Source organism: Ruditapes philippinarum, unplaced genomic scaffold (genome assembly GCF_026571515.1).
Source record: "Ruditapes philippinarum isolate M1 unplaced genomic scaffold, ASM2657151v2 ctg1017_1_1_1_1, whole genome shotgun sequence".
NCBI classification, from domain to species: Eukaryota; Metazoa; Mollusca; class Bivalvia; order Venerida; family Veneridae; genus Ruditapes; species Ruditapes philippinarum.
The window spans coordinates 360,717-381,197 of NW_026859308.1; the positions used below are offsets into that span (position 1 = coordinate 360,717).

At 32.9% G+C, this 20,481-nt stretch overlaps 1 protein-coding gene across 3 annotated transcripts; it reads left to right on the top strand.

Annotated features, from left to right (window-relative positions):
• The first annotated feature begins 22 nt into the window (after positions 1-22).
• Positions 23-20,062, top strand: LOC132756021 (PX domain-containing protein kinase-like protein). 3 transcript variants are annotated; one of them, XM_060746978.1, is made up of 15 exons: positions 26-286; positions 1,912-2,100; positions 2,993-3,089; positions 3,408-3,485; positions 4,353-4,426; positions 4,772-4,846; positions 5,073-5,316; positions 6,185-6,309; positions 6,499-6,616; positions 7,147-7,225; positions 8,145-8,271; positions 8,720-8,803; positions 12,249-12,351; positions 14,012-14,037; positions 19,504-19,564. In XM_060746978.1, exons 1-14 carry the CDS (start codon positions 179-181, stop codon positions 14,029-14,031), a joined length of 1,521 nt encoding a protein of 506 aa, XP_060602961.1. In that variant the 5' UTR covers positions 26-178; the 3' UTR covers positions 14,032-14,037; positions 19,504-19,564. The 3 variants fall into 3 exon arrangements, with proteins under 3 accessions (XP_060602958.1, XP_060602959.1, XP_060602961.1); XM_060746975.1 differs by lacking the exon at positions 14,012-14,037 and having other exon boundaries at positions 23-286; positions 19,504-20,062; XM_060746976.1 differs by lacking the exon at positions 19,504-19,564 and having other exon boundaries at positions 25-286; positions 14,012-14,276.
• The last annotated feature ends 419 nt before the right edge of the window (positions 20,063-20,481 follow it).

The following is a 20,481-nucleotide window of genomic DNA, read 5'->3' on the forward strand; positions in this document are numbered from 1 at the left end:
GTCCATGATTTACTATTTTAGAAATTCAAAGTTGGATTTTGCAACATTAAACAAAATTTGCTTTACGTTAGCGATACGCCTACTTTCGATTTTGCGCAGCAATTTCTCGTAGAGAATGAAAATATTACATCTGGAGAGTCTGAAGTGTTCGTTATAGTGTTGACAATAGTGTCTCGGTATGGCATCCAAGAAAATCGAGAAACAAAAATCCGTGAAGTTGTCGATTGATGACACGACACCGCTGATATGTGTAGTTGAGAGTGGGGAGAAAATTCAAGATCATGTGGTAAGCATTTAAATTTTTGACCAGATACTTCTTACCGCTGTATAATCATGTTTCATGCTAGTTTATGCACCAGTTAATTGAAAAATCTGCCCTCCTACCAGTCTCAGCTGCTAAACTGCCCCCTTGCCCAACAAATTGTGCGCTTTAGCACTTTTTATAATATAGGCAGTCGGCAACCTTTGTAAAAGACAGACATCTACGCAATATCAGATTGTAAAATCGGTCAGTCTTACAATCGAAATATTGAGACCGTGCTGCCTCCTTAGTTGGGAGAACACTGGTGGTAGCATTGTGTTGAGCAGAGTTTTAACTTCTGTGTATGCCTCCCTGTGAACACATCTACATGTAGTTAAGTAGGGGTAAGTAGACCCCGGTAAATTATTTAAGTAGGGGTAAGTAGACCCCGGTAAATTATATGTGTGAATAATTAGGCTTGTCAAAGGGATATCAAGATCATTTTTAATAGGCCATGTTTTTGTCCAACAGTACCTGTTTGCTATTTAAACACAGGTAAAATGGGTCATACATTTTTTTGTACATTTGTACTTTTAGATACCTGCACATAATACTCGAAAGAGGGTGTTGCAGTATACATACATAGATAGGTAACTTGCTTGGGGGTTTCTGCCCCACATCCCTACCTTTTTACTTATATTTAAAAGTACAATCTTTTTCAAAATAACACCTAGGAACAGAATATCGGCATGGTAACAGAAATGCATTCACACTTGATTATTTTCGGGATCCGCTTAATTAGTTTGACCACTTGGTCAATTGCAGTTGTTTTGATTTTGCACTAAAATAGCAGGGGAAATATCCAACGTGGCTTTCTAAAGGGTAAAATATAGCACAATAACTCAGAAAAGGGGAAATCTTGAAATCAAATTCCAACACTGAGAATTGAATTTACATTTTATAAATTTTTCAATTTCAATTAAATTTAAGGTGCATGACACATAGCAGAGACTACCTACAGCTTTCTGTCTTTCAGTCAAATAAATTTAACAACTGGCTGATAAAAGTCAGCTGCTGTTAAGTCATGGCTCTGGTGAAGAATGTGCACAGGGAATTTCAAGGCAAAATATAGCATTTTTATGTGAAAAAACTTATTTTTAAGCTAGGAGAAACAGCCTTAATTTGGCTGTAAAATATATGAAAAAACATTACTGATTTCCTTGGTTGTCCATATCAAAACTTATTCAACAAATAACAACATATTCAATTGAATGTTTCTATAATACTTAAAAGTTAAAAATCTGACATAAACTGATCGCATCATGAAACATTACTGTGATGTTGCATATTACCTATGCAAGTACTAAGAAAATCTTTAATCATTCACCTTTCATTTGAAACCATAATAGTTCCAATTAAAGCAGTTGTGATAAAATTTATGTTATTATTTGCCTGATGAACTGGAACACCCTGTTCAATTAAAGCAGCCTTTAAGTTTATGTTCCATTGCAATAACCTGTTTTTATTACATGATTTTCAGTGGTTTATAGAAATATATCAGTGATATAAAACTGGTAATTTCACTGTTTGAAACAGTGAAATTACCACTTTGATAATTTCACTGTTTTGAATTTAAGCCCCTAACGTTGTTTCAATCATATTTTCTATAGGAATACACATTAAAAGTCCAAAGAGGTTTGACATCAGAACTGTGTTGGCCACTGAAGAAGAGATACTCAGATTTTACAACTTTGGATACTGATCTAAAAATAGCCAATGTCAATTTACCCCTACCACCAAAGAAAGTGTTTGGTAATTTTGACCGGGAGTTTGTTGCCGAAAGACAACAAGGTTTACAGGTACAAATTCACATTTCTAATGATCTTATATCATAGTAATTATACAACAATTTATTAGCCTAGTTGTTCAGGATTTATCATGGTTGAGAACTGATATGTATATATGTAGATAATGCTTAATGAGGGTCCATCCGCCCTTTCAGGCGCAAAATGCAGCTTTCGCTGTCGAGTACGGACCCCAGACATGTCACCAGTTATGCCCTTAAAGAGTTAATTTTGAAGCACAAAGTGGTGATAATTTACCTCCATTCAATTTGCACGGAGTATAAGCCAAAGATATGAATTTTGAGCCAAAAGTAGGTCACTGTACGGCGGTCAATGAGAACCTAAATGTACAGTAACGGTAAACCTGTGACAATATGAAAAAGGGTCGAGAACCGGTTTAAATATGTAAGCAGTCAGAAAGTTCAGTTGGTAGAGTCACAGTATGGTATTCCAAGGTACTGGGGCTCAAGCCCCCGGTCAGGCTGCATCTTTTTTGCTTACTTTGAATCACCTGTCCCTGGGCATTGTTAGTTTGAGTTTAATACAGCTTTAGGTTATATTCCACTAGTCAAAGTTTGAAAGTCACCGTAACAGTAACAACTATTTGTTAATGCGATATTAAAGGCTTAGAAATATGTTAATGTGATATTAAAGGCTTAGAAATCTTTTTGTGTTGCATGTACTATTAATCCAAGGTAAATTGTATTCAGTTACACAACAACACAAATTAAAATGATATATACAATTTGAATATTGATTTCCTGTTCACAAAATTGACAGCAGAAGAAACAAATTCAATGTGAAGAAAAACATGTTTCTTGCATTTTTGTGATTAATTTTTATATGGATGATAAGCACTTAAAAATGGATGCTTGTTTGGTAATAGAAAATATTTTCTCTCTTTCAGGCCTACATGAAGGCCATTCTAAGCAAACCAATCCTGGCTAATAGTTTACCTGTAAAAAGATTTTTGGATCCTGATAACTACACTATAAATTTTACAGGTAAGTTTTGTAATTGGTCTCTGTATGTCATGATTTTGATGCTTTCCCTTCAGACTTACAGCTATTAAAAACTTTGCCACTCTTACCCTGCTTTGATTTTATACTTTTGCAATCTTGAGCCATTTTGTAGGCAACTGTCTAAAAATAGTTTATAATTTTGTTTAAGCACAAACCACTTTGTTTGGATTTGCAGCTATAAAAATAGAGATATTGCTGCCTTTTAAGATATAGTTAATTGCTTATTTCTTTGACATTTTCAGATATCATAACACTATAAAAGGTAAAAATACATTTTTATTCAGGACTTTTTTTTTTCAGAGACAGCATTGCAGCATGTTTCTATGGTGTTACGGTCAGAGAAACAGTGGGAGGTAGTTGAACCACTGCCAGAAATAGGTAAAAACTTTGTTACTTTAACACTTTCAATACCAGTGGTGATCTTGCCTTTGCCTGACTTGCCTGACACATATATGACCAAACTATATGTTTCCTATTTTGATTCTGAAATTGCTTAAAATATATGAGCCGTGTCATGACAAAACCAACATAATGGGTTTGCGACCAGCATGGATCCAGACCAGCCTGCGCATCCGCGCAGTCTGATCAGGAGCCATGCTGTTCGCTATCAGTTTCTCTACTTGTTATAGGATTTGTAAGCCAACAGCATGGATCCTGATCAGACTGCGCTGATGCGCAGGCTGGTCTGGATCCATGCTGGTCGCAAACGCACTATGTTGGTTTTGTCATGACACGGCTCATATCAGGATTATTACAAATTCTAATCAGTCTGTTATAACAAATTTTTTAGCATAATGGTGTCAAACTTAAATGTCATTGTCTGGATAAAATAAATTTTATTACTTTACCTCATTTAAGACAACATTCCATATCGGGGAAAAAATCATTGATAAAACCAATATTATGACTGATTCAGCCAACAGAGATAAAAGTAGTTATAAAAAGCTTGTTGCTATGGTAATTAAAGTCATGACGTCACAATTAACTGAAAAAGTAACTGAATTAAAGTCAATTAGCACAAGTAAAACTCAACAGCCGCTGTGGTGTAGTCATAAGCGTACTGGCTTGGCAATCCAAAGACCCATGGTCCTAGTCCCGGCTGCCGCATGCTGATTTTTCTATGTATAATTTCCCGCTCTTGACTTACTTTCTTTCATCTGTATTACATGTCACACAGGATAAGGATTGAAATGCTAGCATTGTCAATATAATACTGTTTCAAAATTTATCGTTCATATTTTACAGGTTGGAGAATTAGGAAAGAGTATATTCTAGTCAAACCTGTAGCCAGCTCAAAAACCAGACAGATATTATCTTGGGTATATATCTTTATGTTCTTGCCATTGTATTCTTAAATGTTCCTTGAAGTGAAATTTTAGAGATCATCATTTTGTTCATTGACATATCTTCTTTTTTTTATATATTTATGTAACTTATTGAAACTTAAAATGTGAGCCAGCCTCGGAGGTTGCATGGTAAAGGTTGCTGACTTCAAATACCTTGCTACATGACTATATTTTTGTGGTATAATGTCATTGTTGATTCCAAAAAACCAAGAACCATTCATGGTTTAACATGTTTCTATAACTATGCTTTATGAATATGAAACTAGAGAAAGGCTTTTACAAAATTATCTTATGCACATGTATGATTTTGTTTTATAGGTGGAGTATGGACCGGACAGATATCTGCCGGACAAGGAGCTCAGTGCTCTTATGACAGTCATTCAAAATATCAAGGTAGTGTTGTAATATATGCTTTAAAGCAGGACGCCTCTAGATTCATGCTCATTTTCTTGAAAATTATTATAATATATTTCAAAAGTAAGATATTGTGAAGTGAATAAAAAAAGTAATTTACACTTTGCAAACAGCTCTTGTAATCCAAGTAAATTACCAAAAAGTAGTCACATTACGCAAAAATGAGAATTTGATTGATAAATTTTGTTTTAATCATTTATTTCAGCACCCATACATAGATTCACCAGTTTTATCAACGTCCAATGAAAGTGGAGGATTAGTGATAAGGCCGTTTAGTGAACGTGGAACAATTAGAGACTATATATGTAAATGTAAACCAAAGGGACAGTTTCTGAAGAAATACGCAAATCCTTTAAAAATAACAAGTTTAGATGAAAATATGATTAAAATAGTGAGCAAACAGGTTTTAGAGACATTAAGTTTACTTCATGAAAAAGGATTGCCTTATGGTAAGAATATATTTAATTTTTTCATTAAAAAAAGTACTAATATTCATGTATGTGTTTTCGTTGGAAATCTCATCTCATTTCGAGGGTTGATGGCAAAACTGCTGTAAGTCACTCTTTATTTCATATAAGTTACTGCAGTTTGGGGGTCAATCCTCTATTTTTAAATTGAAACCTTTCTGGCCATGTGATGAAAATAGCTAACTCTGGGCTCTATCTTTAGCCATTTGCTAAAAATTATGTTTATAATATGGCTTCAAGATTTATTTGCCAGTGTTATACTATTTTGTGACTTCAAATTGCTTGCCTCTCACAACTGTGGGTTCAAATCTTGACAGAGACTATGAATTTTTGTTCATGTGAGGAAACATCTAGCTAGCTCATGCCTTCTTCTTCTACCAATAAATCTGTAATATAACCTTCCCAGTATTAGTATGACTTAAAACCCAACAAAATAAACATTTGTATCAATCTATATATATTTGTTAGTAGCAATTAGATTTCTATATGCAGAAACAAGGGTTTTACTTTTATTCTTTAACAAGGGTTCTGCACTTTATCATTATCCCTCGTGTACAGATTCAATCAAAGTGAGTCAGCAATTTCATGTAATTTTGTTGCGATGAATGCTTCCGATGGATTTTTTTTCTGACAATAGCAAGTTCTACCTCTTGCCATTTCTATAACTTCATATTTATGCTTTGATTTGTAGCAAAATAATAAATGCAAGCCAGTTTGAACAAAATGTGGCTCGATCATCATTATGGCAATGTTTGGAGTAAAACTAATCAGTAGTCCTAAATTATTTTGTAATTTGTATTGTTATAATTAATGCAATATTTGAACTTTAAAATATGTTAAATTATTTCAGGTCATTTACATACTGGGAATATTGTTATAGATAAAGACAACTGTAAACTGTTAGACCTTGAAAATTGGTTGCTAGGGTTACCATGCTACTATAGACAGAATATTTTACAGTTCAAAAAAATTCAAGTAAGTATTTTCACCAAGGCCCATATATCTTACATGGATTTTGACAGAAGTACGGCTCTTTTTGAACTTAGAAAATTTTACATTATCCAGGCTCTAAGCACTGTTTTACTTTTAGAATGATTAGAAACTTATAGAATGGTTAGAAACTTGAAAAGCTCAAATAGATATTTATTCTTGTTCCATTTTTAGACGACGGAGATGATGGATGTTTATTGTTTTGGTTGTGTTTTATATGAAATGACATTTGGTCGTGAAGTGCCTGCAGAATGTTGTGATGATTTCCCCCCGCAATGTCCAGCCCAGCTTAGTGAGTATTTACACATTTTGTTGATCAAAAAAATTGTACTGTAGAAAATATAGCCTTTTAAGAAAAGTATATCAAAAATTTATATTGGATTTGTCTCTCAGATTGCGTTTTCTGTTGTTGTTGTTGTTGTTGTTGCAAAGATGTTTTCAGGAACTTTCATATAGACATATAGGCAAAATGAAAACTGTTCAATAGAAACTTGACATGAAAACTCCCGAAAACGTCCTTAAGTACTTAATCAGTAATTTTACTCAGGTGTCAGATAAGTAGGGCAGTTGATTTATTTACCGATATTCTAGTTTAAGAACCGAATGTCACTTTCACTTTATAAATAGCTCTTTGCTATTCGCTGTTTAAAGGAAGGCTTACAGTGTTATGATGCACTTTTCATAGATAAAATTGCTGAATTAATTGGTTTGATACTACACAGAATTGTTTATCCTGAAGAAAATAAAAGCTGAAGGCTGCTTAAAAAAAAACAAACAAAAATTCTACACCAGTGTTTTAACTAAAGTAACTCTTTCTTTCAGGATCAGTGCTTGAATCAATTCTGACAACAGAAGCATGTAAAAATGGCCTACCTACTGTACAAAATATTCTCATGCATCCGTGAGTATGCTATAATTATACTGTATTGTTAGAAAATTTGATAGATTTTCTAATTAGAGATTATTTCATTCATTCAGTATAGAAGAAATCAATGCTATAATTGCTAGTGGACTTATTGCCTGGTCTATAACACCATTATTAGTACAAAATAGCCTGCATGTCCATGACAAATTGACAAATTTCTATACTTTTCACTTCTTCATTACAATATTTTTCTATTGATAAAACAGATAAAGACAACAGTTTACATAACAACAGATTCACTTAAACAAAGAAGATTCACTTAATAAACATAGTAAATTAGACTTTACAATTTTATGTCTGTATATATGATAGATTTTGCTACACTGTATATAAAATCATTTTATATCTATTTTACATCACCCAATCGCAAATCGTTTTTATATTTTGTTCTCATACATGTATATTCCACATGTAGAAAAAAAAATCTTGTTTCCGTTGCAAAAACTTACAAAAGATAAATGAAACACTTTTAATGGTTACAAATGAAGCAGTTAGTCAAACTTGATTTGAGGCTTCATATGTATTGTTTGATCACACTTTTGCAGCTCTATAAAAACAGTATGGCACTGCCATGCATATATTTTGATGTCACATACTTTGCATCATACAAACATAGTGTAAAAATGCGCTAAATGTTAGTGTTACACTAAAGGTGTGTCAATGAAAAATGTTGCTTCGAACAGTTTTTACTTTGGGTATATGATAAATAGAATATTACATTTGTTTAAGTTCATTACTAATTTTATTGAACTGGTTAAATAAGATAATATCATGCTTGCTAGAGGCTCGCTTATTATAGTTTTATTCAACTTGTTCAATAAACATTCAATACCTCTATATACTTACTCGGATAGTGTGTCAGTTTGAAGGACCATATTGTACATTACTGTTGTAGATTTTATGCCGATGTCACATTACCACCAACAGAGAAACCATTCTTGAAAATTCCCAGTAAATTAAAGGAACCACTCAGACAAGCCAAAGAAGAATTTGAGAGGAGATTAAAAGAGGAGCAAAAAGCTGTAAGTTTTTTTTATAGCAGTAGGCTAGTTTTTCTTCATTTGATTTCTGGTTAATTTTTTGGCTTTTTGCCAATTTCTTTCTTTCATGGTATTTCTGCACAGTGTTAATTTAAAGTTTAACTGCTATCCTTTTCATGGTATTTGTGGAAAAAGTAATCTGTGAGCTATGTCATTGATATAGAGTGCCATCCATAAATACCTTTACACTTCTTGAATATTTCAATTTGGTTTTGCACCAAATGAATAGCATCATTTGGCATCAGTTATAGTAATGTCTGACTAATTCTAATGCAAAAAATTCAAGATATGAGGATTAAAAGAAAATATATTTTTTATGAATATAGAATCTATCACACTAACATTAATTGTAGTATTTTTTACTGATTCGCAAATATTTATGTGTTAATTGCCTATTTTACATTATTAAATTTATCACATTTATTCACAGATATATAAAAAGAAACGTGTCTCAAAAGCCAAACAATATCATATGTCTGAAGATGTAAAAAAGGAGAGACGAAAATCAAAAAAAGTTAGTGACAAAAATATTCATTATATTATTTAATTGCAGGTTATTATGTAATGATTACTTATTATGTTGTTTCTTAGACTTTTAAGCTGGTGTGTTTTAAAGAAAAAGTAAATCTTTTATGATCTCTGCAACATCATTATGAAAACATTAATTTAGCCCAAACAGGTTTACTCAAACAGTTTAAAAGGCGATTTTATGAAACTTGCAATACTTGCTTATCATGATGAGGTACAGTTGTTAAAACCAGGGGTTTAATTCTAAAAGCTATATTTTGGAGTTATGGTCCTTTTTAGCTTGACTATTCGCAGAATAATCCAGCTAATGCTCTCACCCATTTGTCGGCGTCGGCGTCCCTGTGGTTGAGTTTTTGCGTGTAAGCTGGTATCGCCATAACTACTGAAGGGAATGGATTGAAACTTCACACACTTGTTCTCTGTGATTATCTTACATGATTGACACAAGTCCCATAACTCTGATTTGCTTTTTTGCATAATTATGCCCCTTTTTCGACCTGGAAATTCTTGGTTAAGTTTTTGTGTGTAAGCTGATATCTCCAGAACTACTGGAGGGAATGGATTGAAACTTTACACACTTGTTCTTTGTGGGTATCTTACACGATTTGCACAAGTCCCATAACTCTGATTTTTTTTGGGCATAATTATGCCCCTTTTTGGGCTTAGAAATTCTAGGTAAAGTTTTTGCTTGTAAGCTGGTATCTCCAGAACTACTGAAGGGAATGGATTGAAACTTTACACACTTGTTCTCTGTGGGTATTTTACATGATTGGCACAAGTCCCATAACTCTGATTTTTTTTTTTTTTGGCATAATTGTGCGCCTTTTTGGGCTTAGAAATTCTAGGTAAAGTTTTTGCTTGTAAGCTGGTATCTCCATAACTACTGAAGGGTTTGTGCCTTTTTTAGAACAGTTTTATGCATTCATAATAATAAAGCAGTGATTAACTCGATAAAACATCTAAATAACAAGCCTTTGTACCTTTTTGGACAATTTTATGTATTCATGTAGGTAAGCATTATTATACCCCCTAAAACGAAGTTTAGGGGGGTATATAGGAGTCACCCGGTGGTCGGTCGGGCGGTCGGTCCAGACGTCCGTTGCATTTTCCTTGTCCGGACCATAACTTGAAGACTAATGGTTGGAATTCAATATAACTACATACAATGGTCAAGCACATTGAGAGGAAGTGCAGTGCACAAGAACCATAACTCTATCTTGACTAATTACAGAGTTATTGCCCTTTGTTACTTTTCCTTGTCCGGGGCATAACTTGAAAACTACTGGTTGGAATTCAAAACAACTTCATACAATTGTCAAACACAATAAGGGGAAGTGCAGTGCACAAGAACCATAACTCTATCTAAAGTAATTACAGAGTTATTGCCCTTTGTTACTTTTCCATTGCTTTCTTTTGTCCGGACCATAACTTGAAGACTAATGGTTGGAATTCAATATAACTACATACAATGGTCAAGCACATTGAGAGGAAGTGCAGTGCACAAGAACCATAACTCTATCTTGACTAATTACAGAGTTATTGCCCTTTGTTACTTTTCCTTGTCCGGGGCATAACTTGAACACTACTGGTTGGAATTCAAAAACAACTTCATACAATTGTCAAACACAATAAGGGGAAGTGCAGTGCACAAGAACCATAACTCTATCTAAAGTAATTACAGAGTTATTGCCCTTTGTTACTTTTCCATTGCTTTCTTTTGTCCGGACCATAACTTGAAGACTAATGGTTGGAATTCAATATAACTACATACAATGGTCAAGCACATTGAGAGTAAGTGCAGTGCACAAGAACCATAACTCTGTCTTGACTAATTACAGAGTTATTGCCCTTTGTTACTTTTCCTTGTCCGGGGCATAACTTGAAAATCACTGGTTGGAATTCAAAACAACTTCATACAATTGTCAAACACAGTAAGGGGAAGTGCAGTGCATAAGAACCATAACTCTATCTAAAGTAATTACAGAGTAATTGCCCTTTGTTACTTTTCCATTGCTTTATTTTGTCCGGAGTATAACTTGAAGACTAATTGTTGGAATTCATTATAACTTCATACAATGGTCAAGCACATTGAGAGGAAGTGCAGTGCACAAGAACCATAACTCCATCTTGACTAATTACAGAGTTACTACCCTTTGTTACTTTTCCATTGCTTTTTTTTGTCCGGAGCATAACTTGAAGACTAATGGTTGGAATTCAATATAACTTCATACAATGGTCAAGCACATTGAGAGGAAGTGCAGTGCACAAGAACCATAACTCCATCTTGACAAATTACAGAGTTATTGCCCTTTGTTACTTTTCCTTGTCCAGAGCATAACTTGAAAACTACTGTTTGGAATTCAGTACAACTTCATACAGTTGTCAAGGACATTAAAAGGAAGTGCAGTGCATAAGAGCCATAACTCCATTTTGACAAAATACAGAGTTATTGCCCTTTGATACTTTTCCTTGTCTGGAGCATAACTTAAAACGTACTGGTTGAAATTCAAAACAACTTCATACAATGGTCAAGCACAAAAAGAGGGAGGAAGTGCAGTGCACAAGAACTATAACTCCATCTTCAGTATTTATAAAGTTATTGCCCTTTGTTCCTTTTCTTTGTATTTCTGGATTTTTTATTGAGTAATTCAATAAAACTTCTTCAATGGTCAACCACAAGGAAATGCAATATACAAGAACCACAACTATCTTTAATTGCCCACAACCATAACTCTATATTTCAATTCTTTTACAAGGTATTCTGTTACTAGTAACATCCTCATTTCCGAAGCAGTCTTGTGGGGGTATTAATCACATTTAGTGATAGTTCTAGTTATACTAAATGAAACACCCTTGAAACAACTTTCTCGAATAGTTGAGCGTTACAGTCCTTCGACAGTTCTTGTTTATCTTTAAATTTTTGTTGAAAGTGGTTATTTTAATAGACGTGTGTTAATATTGTAAACAATCTTATATAATATACACTTAAATGAAAACAATGAAAGCAACATTTATTGCTTGTTACTACATGTCATAAATTTACCTTTGGTTAGTTTTTGGAAATTGAAAAAAAAATTGTCTTCCTTTTGCATCATTTCCAATTGCTTAGGCTCTTGTTGTAATTGTTTTAAATGTATAGGAATCCATTGTCTATCTAATTTATAAACTGCCCAAATCAGTTAATTCCTTTAATCAATATCATAGTACATATATGATATAATTACCTTAAATGTATGGGACAGATTGTAGAATTAAGAGGCTTTATTGACTGGCTCCTTTAGTTTTGGACCAATTATCTCCCCTCATAAAAAAATTTGTTTGCAAATGAATGAGCATCTTGGATACTTCTTTCAAAATTCAAAAATGGCCTTCCATCCTTACCTTAGAATTTATACACTTAATAACCACACTTTGATTATTTCTTTGAGTAGAAGGCTATGGAAAATGGTGAAGCAACAACGACGGAGAAGACAGAACCTGCCACAGCACCCGCCCAAACACCGACATCAACGAGCGCACCTCCAGCGCCACCTGGTGAGTTCTTCAACAACATTTTCTGTTGTCCATTTCTGTACCATTCTTATTTCTTTAGGATAATATACTGTAATCAGTATTTCCTTCTCAAATGTGTTTTTAGTAGATAGGCCATCATTACAACAAACTAGTACAAAAAAAATATTCATTTGCTTTATATTGTAAAAAACCAACAAAGATAAAAGAAATTAGATAATTTTGAAAAAAAAAGAAACAGAAAAAAAACAACTTATATAGACTTGTAAGTTCAAAATTTTTAATGACAAAAAGTGTGGCCTCTGCAGTCAAGTAGTTAAGGACTCAGACTTTAAACCACCTTCTTCTCATTGCGGTGAGTTTAAATCCCTTTAGAGACTTTGGATTCTTTTATGTGAGGAAGTTATCCATCTAGTGTACAGACGGGATCATGGTTCTACTGAGGTCTAAATTAATTTGAGATTGAATAAAACCACAGAGGGCCAAGGGGACACCTAATGTCTTCAGCAACTAGTTTAGCTGTAAATGTTGACATATGACCTTGAAATTTTTAGTGTTGTGACTTAAATCCCAGTTAATAAAATAGAGATACTGAAAATGTCAAAATGTAATATTTGCTAACAATGGGCCTATCACTAATACATGGTATAACTTACTATTACTTAGAGTAAAAAAAAAGCAGTAAGAATGGTACCAAATGACAACTTGGTAACAAGTTAGGAAATGACTTGAAATTTGCCTGCTTTGAATTGTAAAATAATATGGTCTGGCATGTATTTGTTGCTATTGTCCCCCTGCCCCACCCCCTCCCAAAAAATAGAATATTGAACATAAAAAAAAACTGACCAGTTTCCAAAATTGACCTGCCTAGTATATAAAGTAAAAATCAGTCGCTTTCAATATTGACCTTTATCCTTTACCTTTAATAAAGGAAATCCTCATCTTTATAAGGAATCCACCCAAATATACTGTAGTTGATTATATACATGTATCCACAAATTAAAGCTTTTCCACAGTGAAATACAAACTCACCTCCAAATCACAAGAATTTTATAATTCTTTTAGAATAGAGCAAAACAATAATGATTGTAAATTAGGTATTAACTGTTATAGTTTAATAAAGAAATATTAGGAAATATTGATTTATTGTTTCTATGACAACCACAACAGTTTCTGTAAGCTTTTATTTTGCATTCCTTGATTAAATATGAAATAAAGGTCCCCATCTATAAAAGTTTAAATGCTATGCTTTAAAAAAATCTTGCAACAATTAGATCTTTCAACATAAAAAAAGGATTGTTAATTATTAGAGTATCTATATTTAGATCTGCCCTTGACATAATGTGAGAAGCTGAAATGTTAATTTCTTTGTGAAGGTCAAGATCACAACCTTTGTTTAACGGTGAAACATTCTGAAACTAGAATTCCTTCTTAATAGACAATTTTATAGTCAGTTCTCTAACTTAAGAAGTGTTAGATTGCTTTGTCCAAGTGTCTTAGACAAAGGTCAAAGTTCATAAAGTTCAAGGTCAATCTAATTGTACTGAAAATTGACCTTTGAAAAATTGTTTTTGAATTGCTTGCATTGTAGTATGTCTTTTTGATGTATACATTGTACTTGTTAAATTGTGAATGTTTAGAGTGTTTGAAATTACTAACAATCTTGTTATTACACCATCCACAGATTTACAGGAAGAAGCCTAAGATTAGGTAACAACAGTGTATGTTGTATTAGTGTATGCATGATATTCTCTAACTGTGATAGATACTAGCGTAGGCATAAAACCACTAAATGGCCTTACTTGATATTAACAACTTTTAAAAAACAACAACAACAAAAAAAGAACACTTTCATGGTTAGAAAAACTAAAATCTGTAACTACATTGTTTTAAGCTCACCTGGGCACAAAGTGCTAGGGGGTGAGCTTTTATGATTGCAATGTGACTGTCATTCATTTTTATCCACAATTTCTGTAAAAAAAAAATATTTTCTATTAAACAACAAGGTGGATTTTGACCACACTTCACAGAAATGATCTTTTAATAATGACAAAAGTTATATAAAGTTCCTGTCTAATGCATAAGTAGGTCAGGAGAGCTAAGAATGAAATCTTTAAAAATCTCGTCTACAGGAACTGCAATGCAAATAGCTCAGATATTTAGTATGTAGCATCATTTTGAAGTCCTTTATTATAATAGGTCTGGTCATATGAAGTGGAGGTTACTTGTGTAGGCTTATATTTTAAAAGACTTAAATGACTTCCAGTTTGAAACTGCAATGCCCATAGGGAAGATATTTGGCATGAAGCAACACCTTATGGTCCAATACCAAAGTCATATACCCGTTAATTATATGTATTCCCTTTGGCCGTTTGAATTGCCACCATTCTGTGGGTCACTTAACCCTTTACCTTATATATTACCTTATATATAGGCGAAACAACGCATTTTAAAACCATCCCCCTTCCCCCCCCCCCATCTTTTAGACCTAAAATAGTGAATAAATGTCCTGTTGGGGTTCCAAACACATGTTTTCATTTGAGAAATGTTGATAAAAAAAAGTGAGCAGTTTTTCGGTGCCGCCCCCATCCAAAAGGTACATCAGGGGGTTGCCAGAAGGGGTCGGCAGTCCCTCTCATCGCCAAGAAAATTTTGGACTTGTGAGAAGCTAAAAATAACCCCAGGTATATCATAAGGTAACGTGTAACCAATGCTGAAAAGCCTTTGACTCTATTTCAATCTATTGAGAAGTTGCAGCCCTTTGAAATCAATTTTGATGGAAAAAATCAACGCAAAATAGTGATTTTTGGCAATTTTGAGATGTCCCTTCGTTGCCATGGTAACATTAAATTTAAGACTGAGCATGTTGTTACAAAGGCAATGGTCCAGTTATCATTTGTGCCAAGTTTGATTAGTATTGAAAAAGTCTTTATAGTTTTATAGCAATTTGAACTTGTAACAGGAGACTTTTCAATGAAAACAGCCATTTTTCACAAAATGCTCATGCAGTAATGGGTTAAGCTGTTATATAAAGTTAAACATATGTTAGTCTTCTTGCGTGAAGAACATAGATATTTGGCGTGCAGTATTTCCCACTGGACATTTATTTATGCCCCTTTGTGTCAAAAATGACACCCTTGATGTTAACTTGTTAAATGACTTACTTCTGTATTGAAGAATTGTGACCTGTTTTCTAACAATGTATCTCAGGTGAGCGGTCCATCATAGCCCTCTTGTATGCCATTGAAATCATCTTCTACCAATGTGCTTTATTAAAGTGCTGAGTGTTTTATCATGAGCCATTTTGTGGTTAGTTTACTAGAAATGTTATGGAATGGGAAGAATTTTAATATAGAAAGGAGCTATTACATAGTTTGTCAAAACACATGTAGTGAATTAAGCAAACAATTGCAATTATGTAGTAAAATTATTACATATTGAAAATATGACATAATTAGGTTTGATTTGTTACTTTAATATTTTTACTAATCTTCACTTTTTGCATTTTTGATTTTCATTGTTTTTTAACTTTCCTACTTAACTATAGCATATTCACATACACAAAAATTTATTGTTGTGGTATCTAGCTAATATATCCAAGAAAACTGTATAATTATCTATGTGTGTGAATATTAGTATAGTGCTATGGGCTTAGCATTTGTTTGTTTGAAAAGCATGTTACTGTGTTGTTTATTAATGAATTTGAAGTTTTAAACTGGTATGTTGCATGCTTTTTTTGTACATCTTACGTTATGATAGCATCATAGATGAGCAATGGGTTATCAGTATTAATTCTGCAATCTTTAACAAAACTTGAAGAAAAAATTCTGAAGCGCATTTAGACCTAACTTGACGCCATTATTTGGTCACTATCAAATATTGTCACTTTTATCTCGACGATTAAAAAAACAAAAACAGAGAGCTATTGTGCTCACCCTGTCGTCGATGCTCACCCTGTCGTCGATGTCCCAATCACACTTTGGTTAAATTTCTTTGCCTGGAAGTTGGTATTTCCAAAACTATCAAAGGGAATAGGTTGAAACTTTGCACACACATTTTGCACACTTGTTCGAGGGATTATCTGACTTGTCAATCTTTTATTTAAATAAATCTATTATCAATCTTAGGGATATTACCATTAAATTTTGCAATGCAGTCAAACTATAGACAGTCCTGTACTGGAAGGCGTGACTCTTAACTTTTGAAAATGGCTTCGTAGGTTCATTTTCATCATTATTTAGGTTAAAGATTTCAACTATCAAGTACCCAGTCTTTTCATCGGTTATAAATGTAGTTATAACTTAAATATGTGAAAATTTGTGATGACTTTTTCCCTAAAACATGTACATGTATTTAAAGAAAAAGTTTGGCATTTTGTGATTACAGCTGATTTTATTTTGCTTTTATATATAATCTGTATAAGCTGTTGCTAATGTATTTATATGTTGACTTTGTTTATGAATCTGCAAGCTATACATGTATGGTATGCTTTAGTTCATAGTCTTCTGTATTTTTATAAGTTAAATCCTTTGTTCTGTAATTTGGTAATTGGAATGAATATGCTTTCGCTAATATTAAGTTTGACTTGACTTGAACTTAACTAATTTTAAAATGGTATAATCCAATAATAATTATATATACAATTAAATTATGTTTGTTTGTATATGAAGTTTGTTCTTGTTTAGTTATTAAAAGGCAAATTTTTTTACAGGGTTTTTTCAATGACTTTAATATGAAAGATTTAAATTACATACTGTAAATATTTCCTTTTTAAATGAATCATGCAGTATGGCCGATTTCCTAGCTCACTTTCTCCCTGTGCAATGGACCATATCTTGAGGGAGGTAACTGGTGGATGCCAGACCTCAGGTCTCTATGGATATATTAGGTTATTAAAGCTAATTAAACTTGGGTAATGACCTATATTTTGTTGGTGCAATGTAAAACACAACAAAAAAACAAAAATTGAAATGGGTAATCCTGACTCAATATGAGCCGCACCACGACAAAACCAACGTAATGCGTCTGCAACCAGCATGGATCAAGACCAGCCTGCGCATCCGCGCAGTCTGATCAGGATCCATGCTGTTCGCTATCAGTTTCTTTACTTGTAATAGGGTTGGTAAGCGAACAGCATGGATCCTGATCAGACTGTGCGGATGTGCCGGCTGGTCTGGATCCATCTGGTCGCAAATGCATTACATTGGTTTTGTCATGGCGCGGCTCAATATGATTGTAAAAAGTGTAAGATTTTGTCTTAACAGTGACCTCGCCTGTCATTCTTTTCATTACATTGCAATAATGAATGAATGAATAAAAACCTGACATCATCAGTGTGTAGTGAGGCATGTAATTTCATTTTAGCGTAAATACCTAATCTATGCAATAAATCAGACATTTAATTACATGTAGTGAATTTTTCTAATGTCAGCAAATGATTTACTTTAGAAAATTCATGAGATGCACAGTTCATTAGTAATCAGTGAATATCCTGCTGTCAGTTTTAAAAAACGGCACAATGTTTACTAATTTTGTGGTCATAAACTTACTTTTTTTCTCACAGTATGGTTTCAGTCTAAACAACTGAAACAGCGATATTCAAAATTTATGGTGTTAAGTTAAATTAACATTCCCTTGGGTCTTAGTTAAAGTGATAGGCCCTTATTTTTAGTACATATGTATGTAGCCTTAACTTTGTTACTGTGTCCAACAGAGTATGTAATTTTTTTTATTACTTAAACATACTTTTTACAAATCTAGCATTTCAGGATTATAAAGTCATGAAGTTTTTATGTCTCATAAAGGGACCCCACTAAGGTTATTTGACATGCCGAGACTGGAAATAATTTTTCAAGATTCATGTTCCTTTTGAGTAGTTCTACATCAAAAACTTGTGTGCAAAATTTCAGATCATTCGCTCACTCCTTTTATCCAGAAGTATTATTCAAATTGAGAAAAATGACCTAAAATTGGAGTGTTACAACACTTTTTAATCAATTGGGCTTAAAGAAAATAGCACAAAAATATGATTTTCAATTTATTTCTGGGTCTAATTATTTTCTTTTGCCTATCTTTCTGTTTAAAGTTTGTAAGAATTTCAAATTTTAGGTGTTAGGATGTCAGTGGAGTTCCTTTAATTCATAGATTTTGAATAGAGGGATCAGGTTTTTATGATGAAATTGGATCCTAAATTAAATGAAATATTAGTTCAAGTTACTTCAGATCATGGGAATTAGCGTTTGCTTTCATTAACTTTATCGTCTATCTGTGTCATTTTATGTTTTAATATTTTTTTCAGTATCTTTGGCAATAATTTATCATTTTAAGAAAAAATAATTTGCATATAATTATTATGAAAATTTGAAAATTCATTTTAAATAGGTGAATGAAATATTATCATAGCATTTTATCTGCCATCGCTACGGAAAAATATATAGTGACATGTGCGGCACACAAACCTTGTTGATGAAAAGCTAGCTCACCAACAAGAGTGGTTTGTGTTCTTATATATGAGAAACATTCCCTTATGTCAATTCACCAACTTTAGTTTTTGCATATTATTATGTTTATTATCAGTAGAATCTATTATGACGTTCTACTAACGTCGTTACAATAGTATTGTAGAATTTTTTCACTAAGGCAAACAGTTGCTACATTCATCACAAGTTCATGAAAATTTGCAACATTTTATCACTTTTTCAAATTATTTCCTTCTTAAGTATAAAATTTTGGCACATTCTATCTTTTTCATTTGAAATACATCACAAGTAAACAAATTTTAGCTTATTTTATCTTCATCTTGAATTAAAGAAAATTTGGCATCTTTTTATCTCTGTCATTTTGCTATAAAGATCAAATTAACACAAACAGCTGCACAATTCTTTAAAGAATCATTAATATAATTTAAATAAATTTGTAATATCAATAAAATAAATATAGCATGAAAGATATTTATTTTTCAATTTGCTTTGATCTAATTGGTCTTTTAATAGAGGAAGCATATTTATTTCATTGCTATAGTAAAGGTGTGATTTATAAGAAATCAAAATTTGTTAATAAATGTTAAGCTCTGTTCAACGGGATGAAATTAATTTCAATAAAGTAATTGAAATGTAAAACTAAAGAAATTGTTTTATGATTATCATCGTAATTTATTTTTCTTTCTATGAATTTCAGCTCCTCCAGCCCCAGGAAAAGTACCACCCCACCCCTTGCACCAGGTATGGGAGTTCCACCAACCTCCTCGCCAGGTGGCGCCCCACCACCTCCAGCCCCTGGGGCAGCCCCACCACCCCCACCACCATCGTCATCAGGAAGAGGTGCTTTACTCAGCTCTATCACAGGATTTTCAAAGGGTGGACTGAAGAAAACTGTCACTGTGGATAAAAGTGGACCAAAACTGTAACATATATGTACCAGAATAAAACCACAAAACCACCAACACAAAACATTGCTATTGTGAAAAGACATTGTAATTGTGATGAAACACTCCTACAAGACATTGCTATTCAGTATTGTGATAAATGTTAATGTGACACAACATTGCTATTATGGCAGGACAGTGCTATTGTAACACATCATTGCTTTTGTTAGAAGACAGTGCTGAGAAGACAGTGCTTTTTTAGGAGACAGTGCTTTTGTGAGAAGACAGTCCTTTTGTGAGAAGACAGTGCTTTTTTGAGAAGACAGTGCTTTTACAACTGCAATGAAATCATTTTTATTTTGTGAGCATTTGAATTTCAAGTTGGAAAATAAAAATCCAATTTGCAGGCTCAAGTTTACTAGAATTATATTAATAAGATTCTCTTGTTATTGGCAATCTAAGGGAAGTAATTCTGTTCAAATGGCAGATTTTTGTAGGCAGATTAGAGGCAATCTAAGGGAAGTTACTATGTTAGAATGACAGATTTTGGGCAATCTTAGAAAAGTAATTTTGTAAGAATGGCAGGTTTTAAACAAAACATATTTTTATATTTTTTAAAAACAGATTGGGGTATTTAAAAAATAGTTTTTTTCAAATTTTTTAAAAAAATCATCCAAATTTTTTTAAATTTTTTAAAAAGAAAAAGTTTTAAGGGAAAAAAACAATTGTACAAGAAAGGGGTTTAAAAGCTGGATTTGGCTTGTGGAAAGGGGGAAAAATTATTAAAAAAA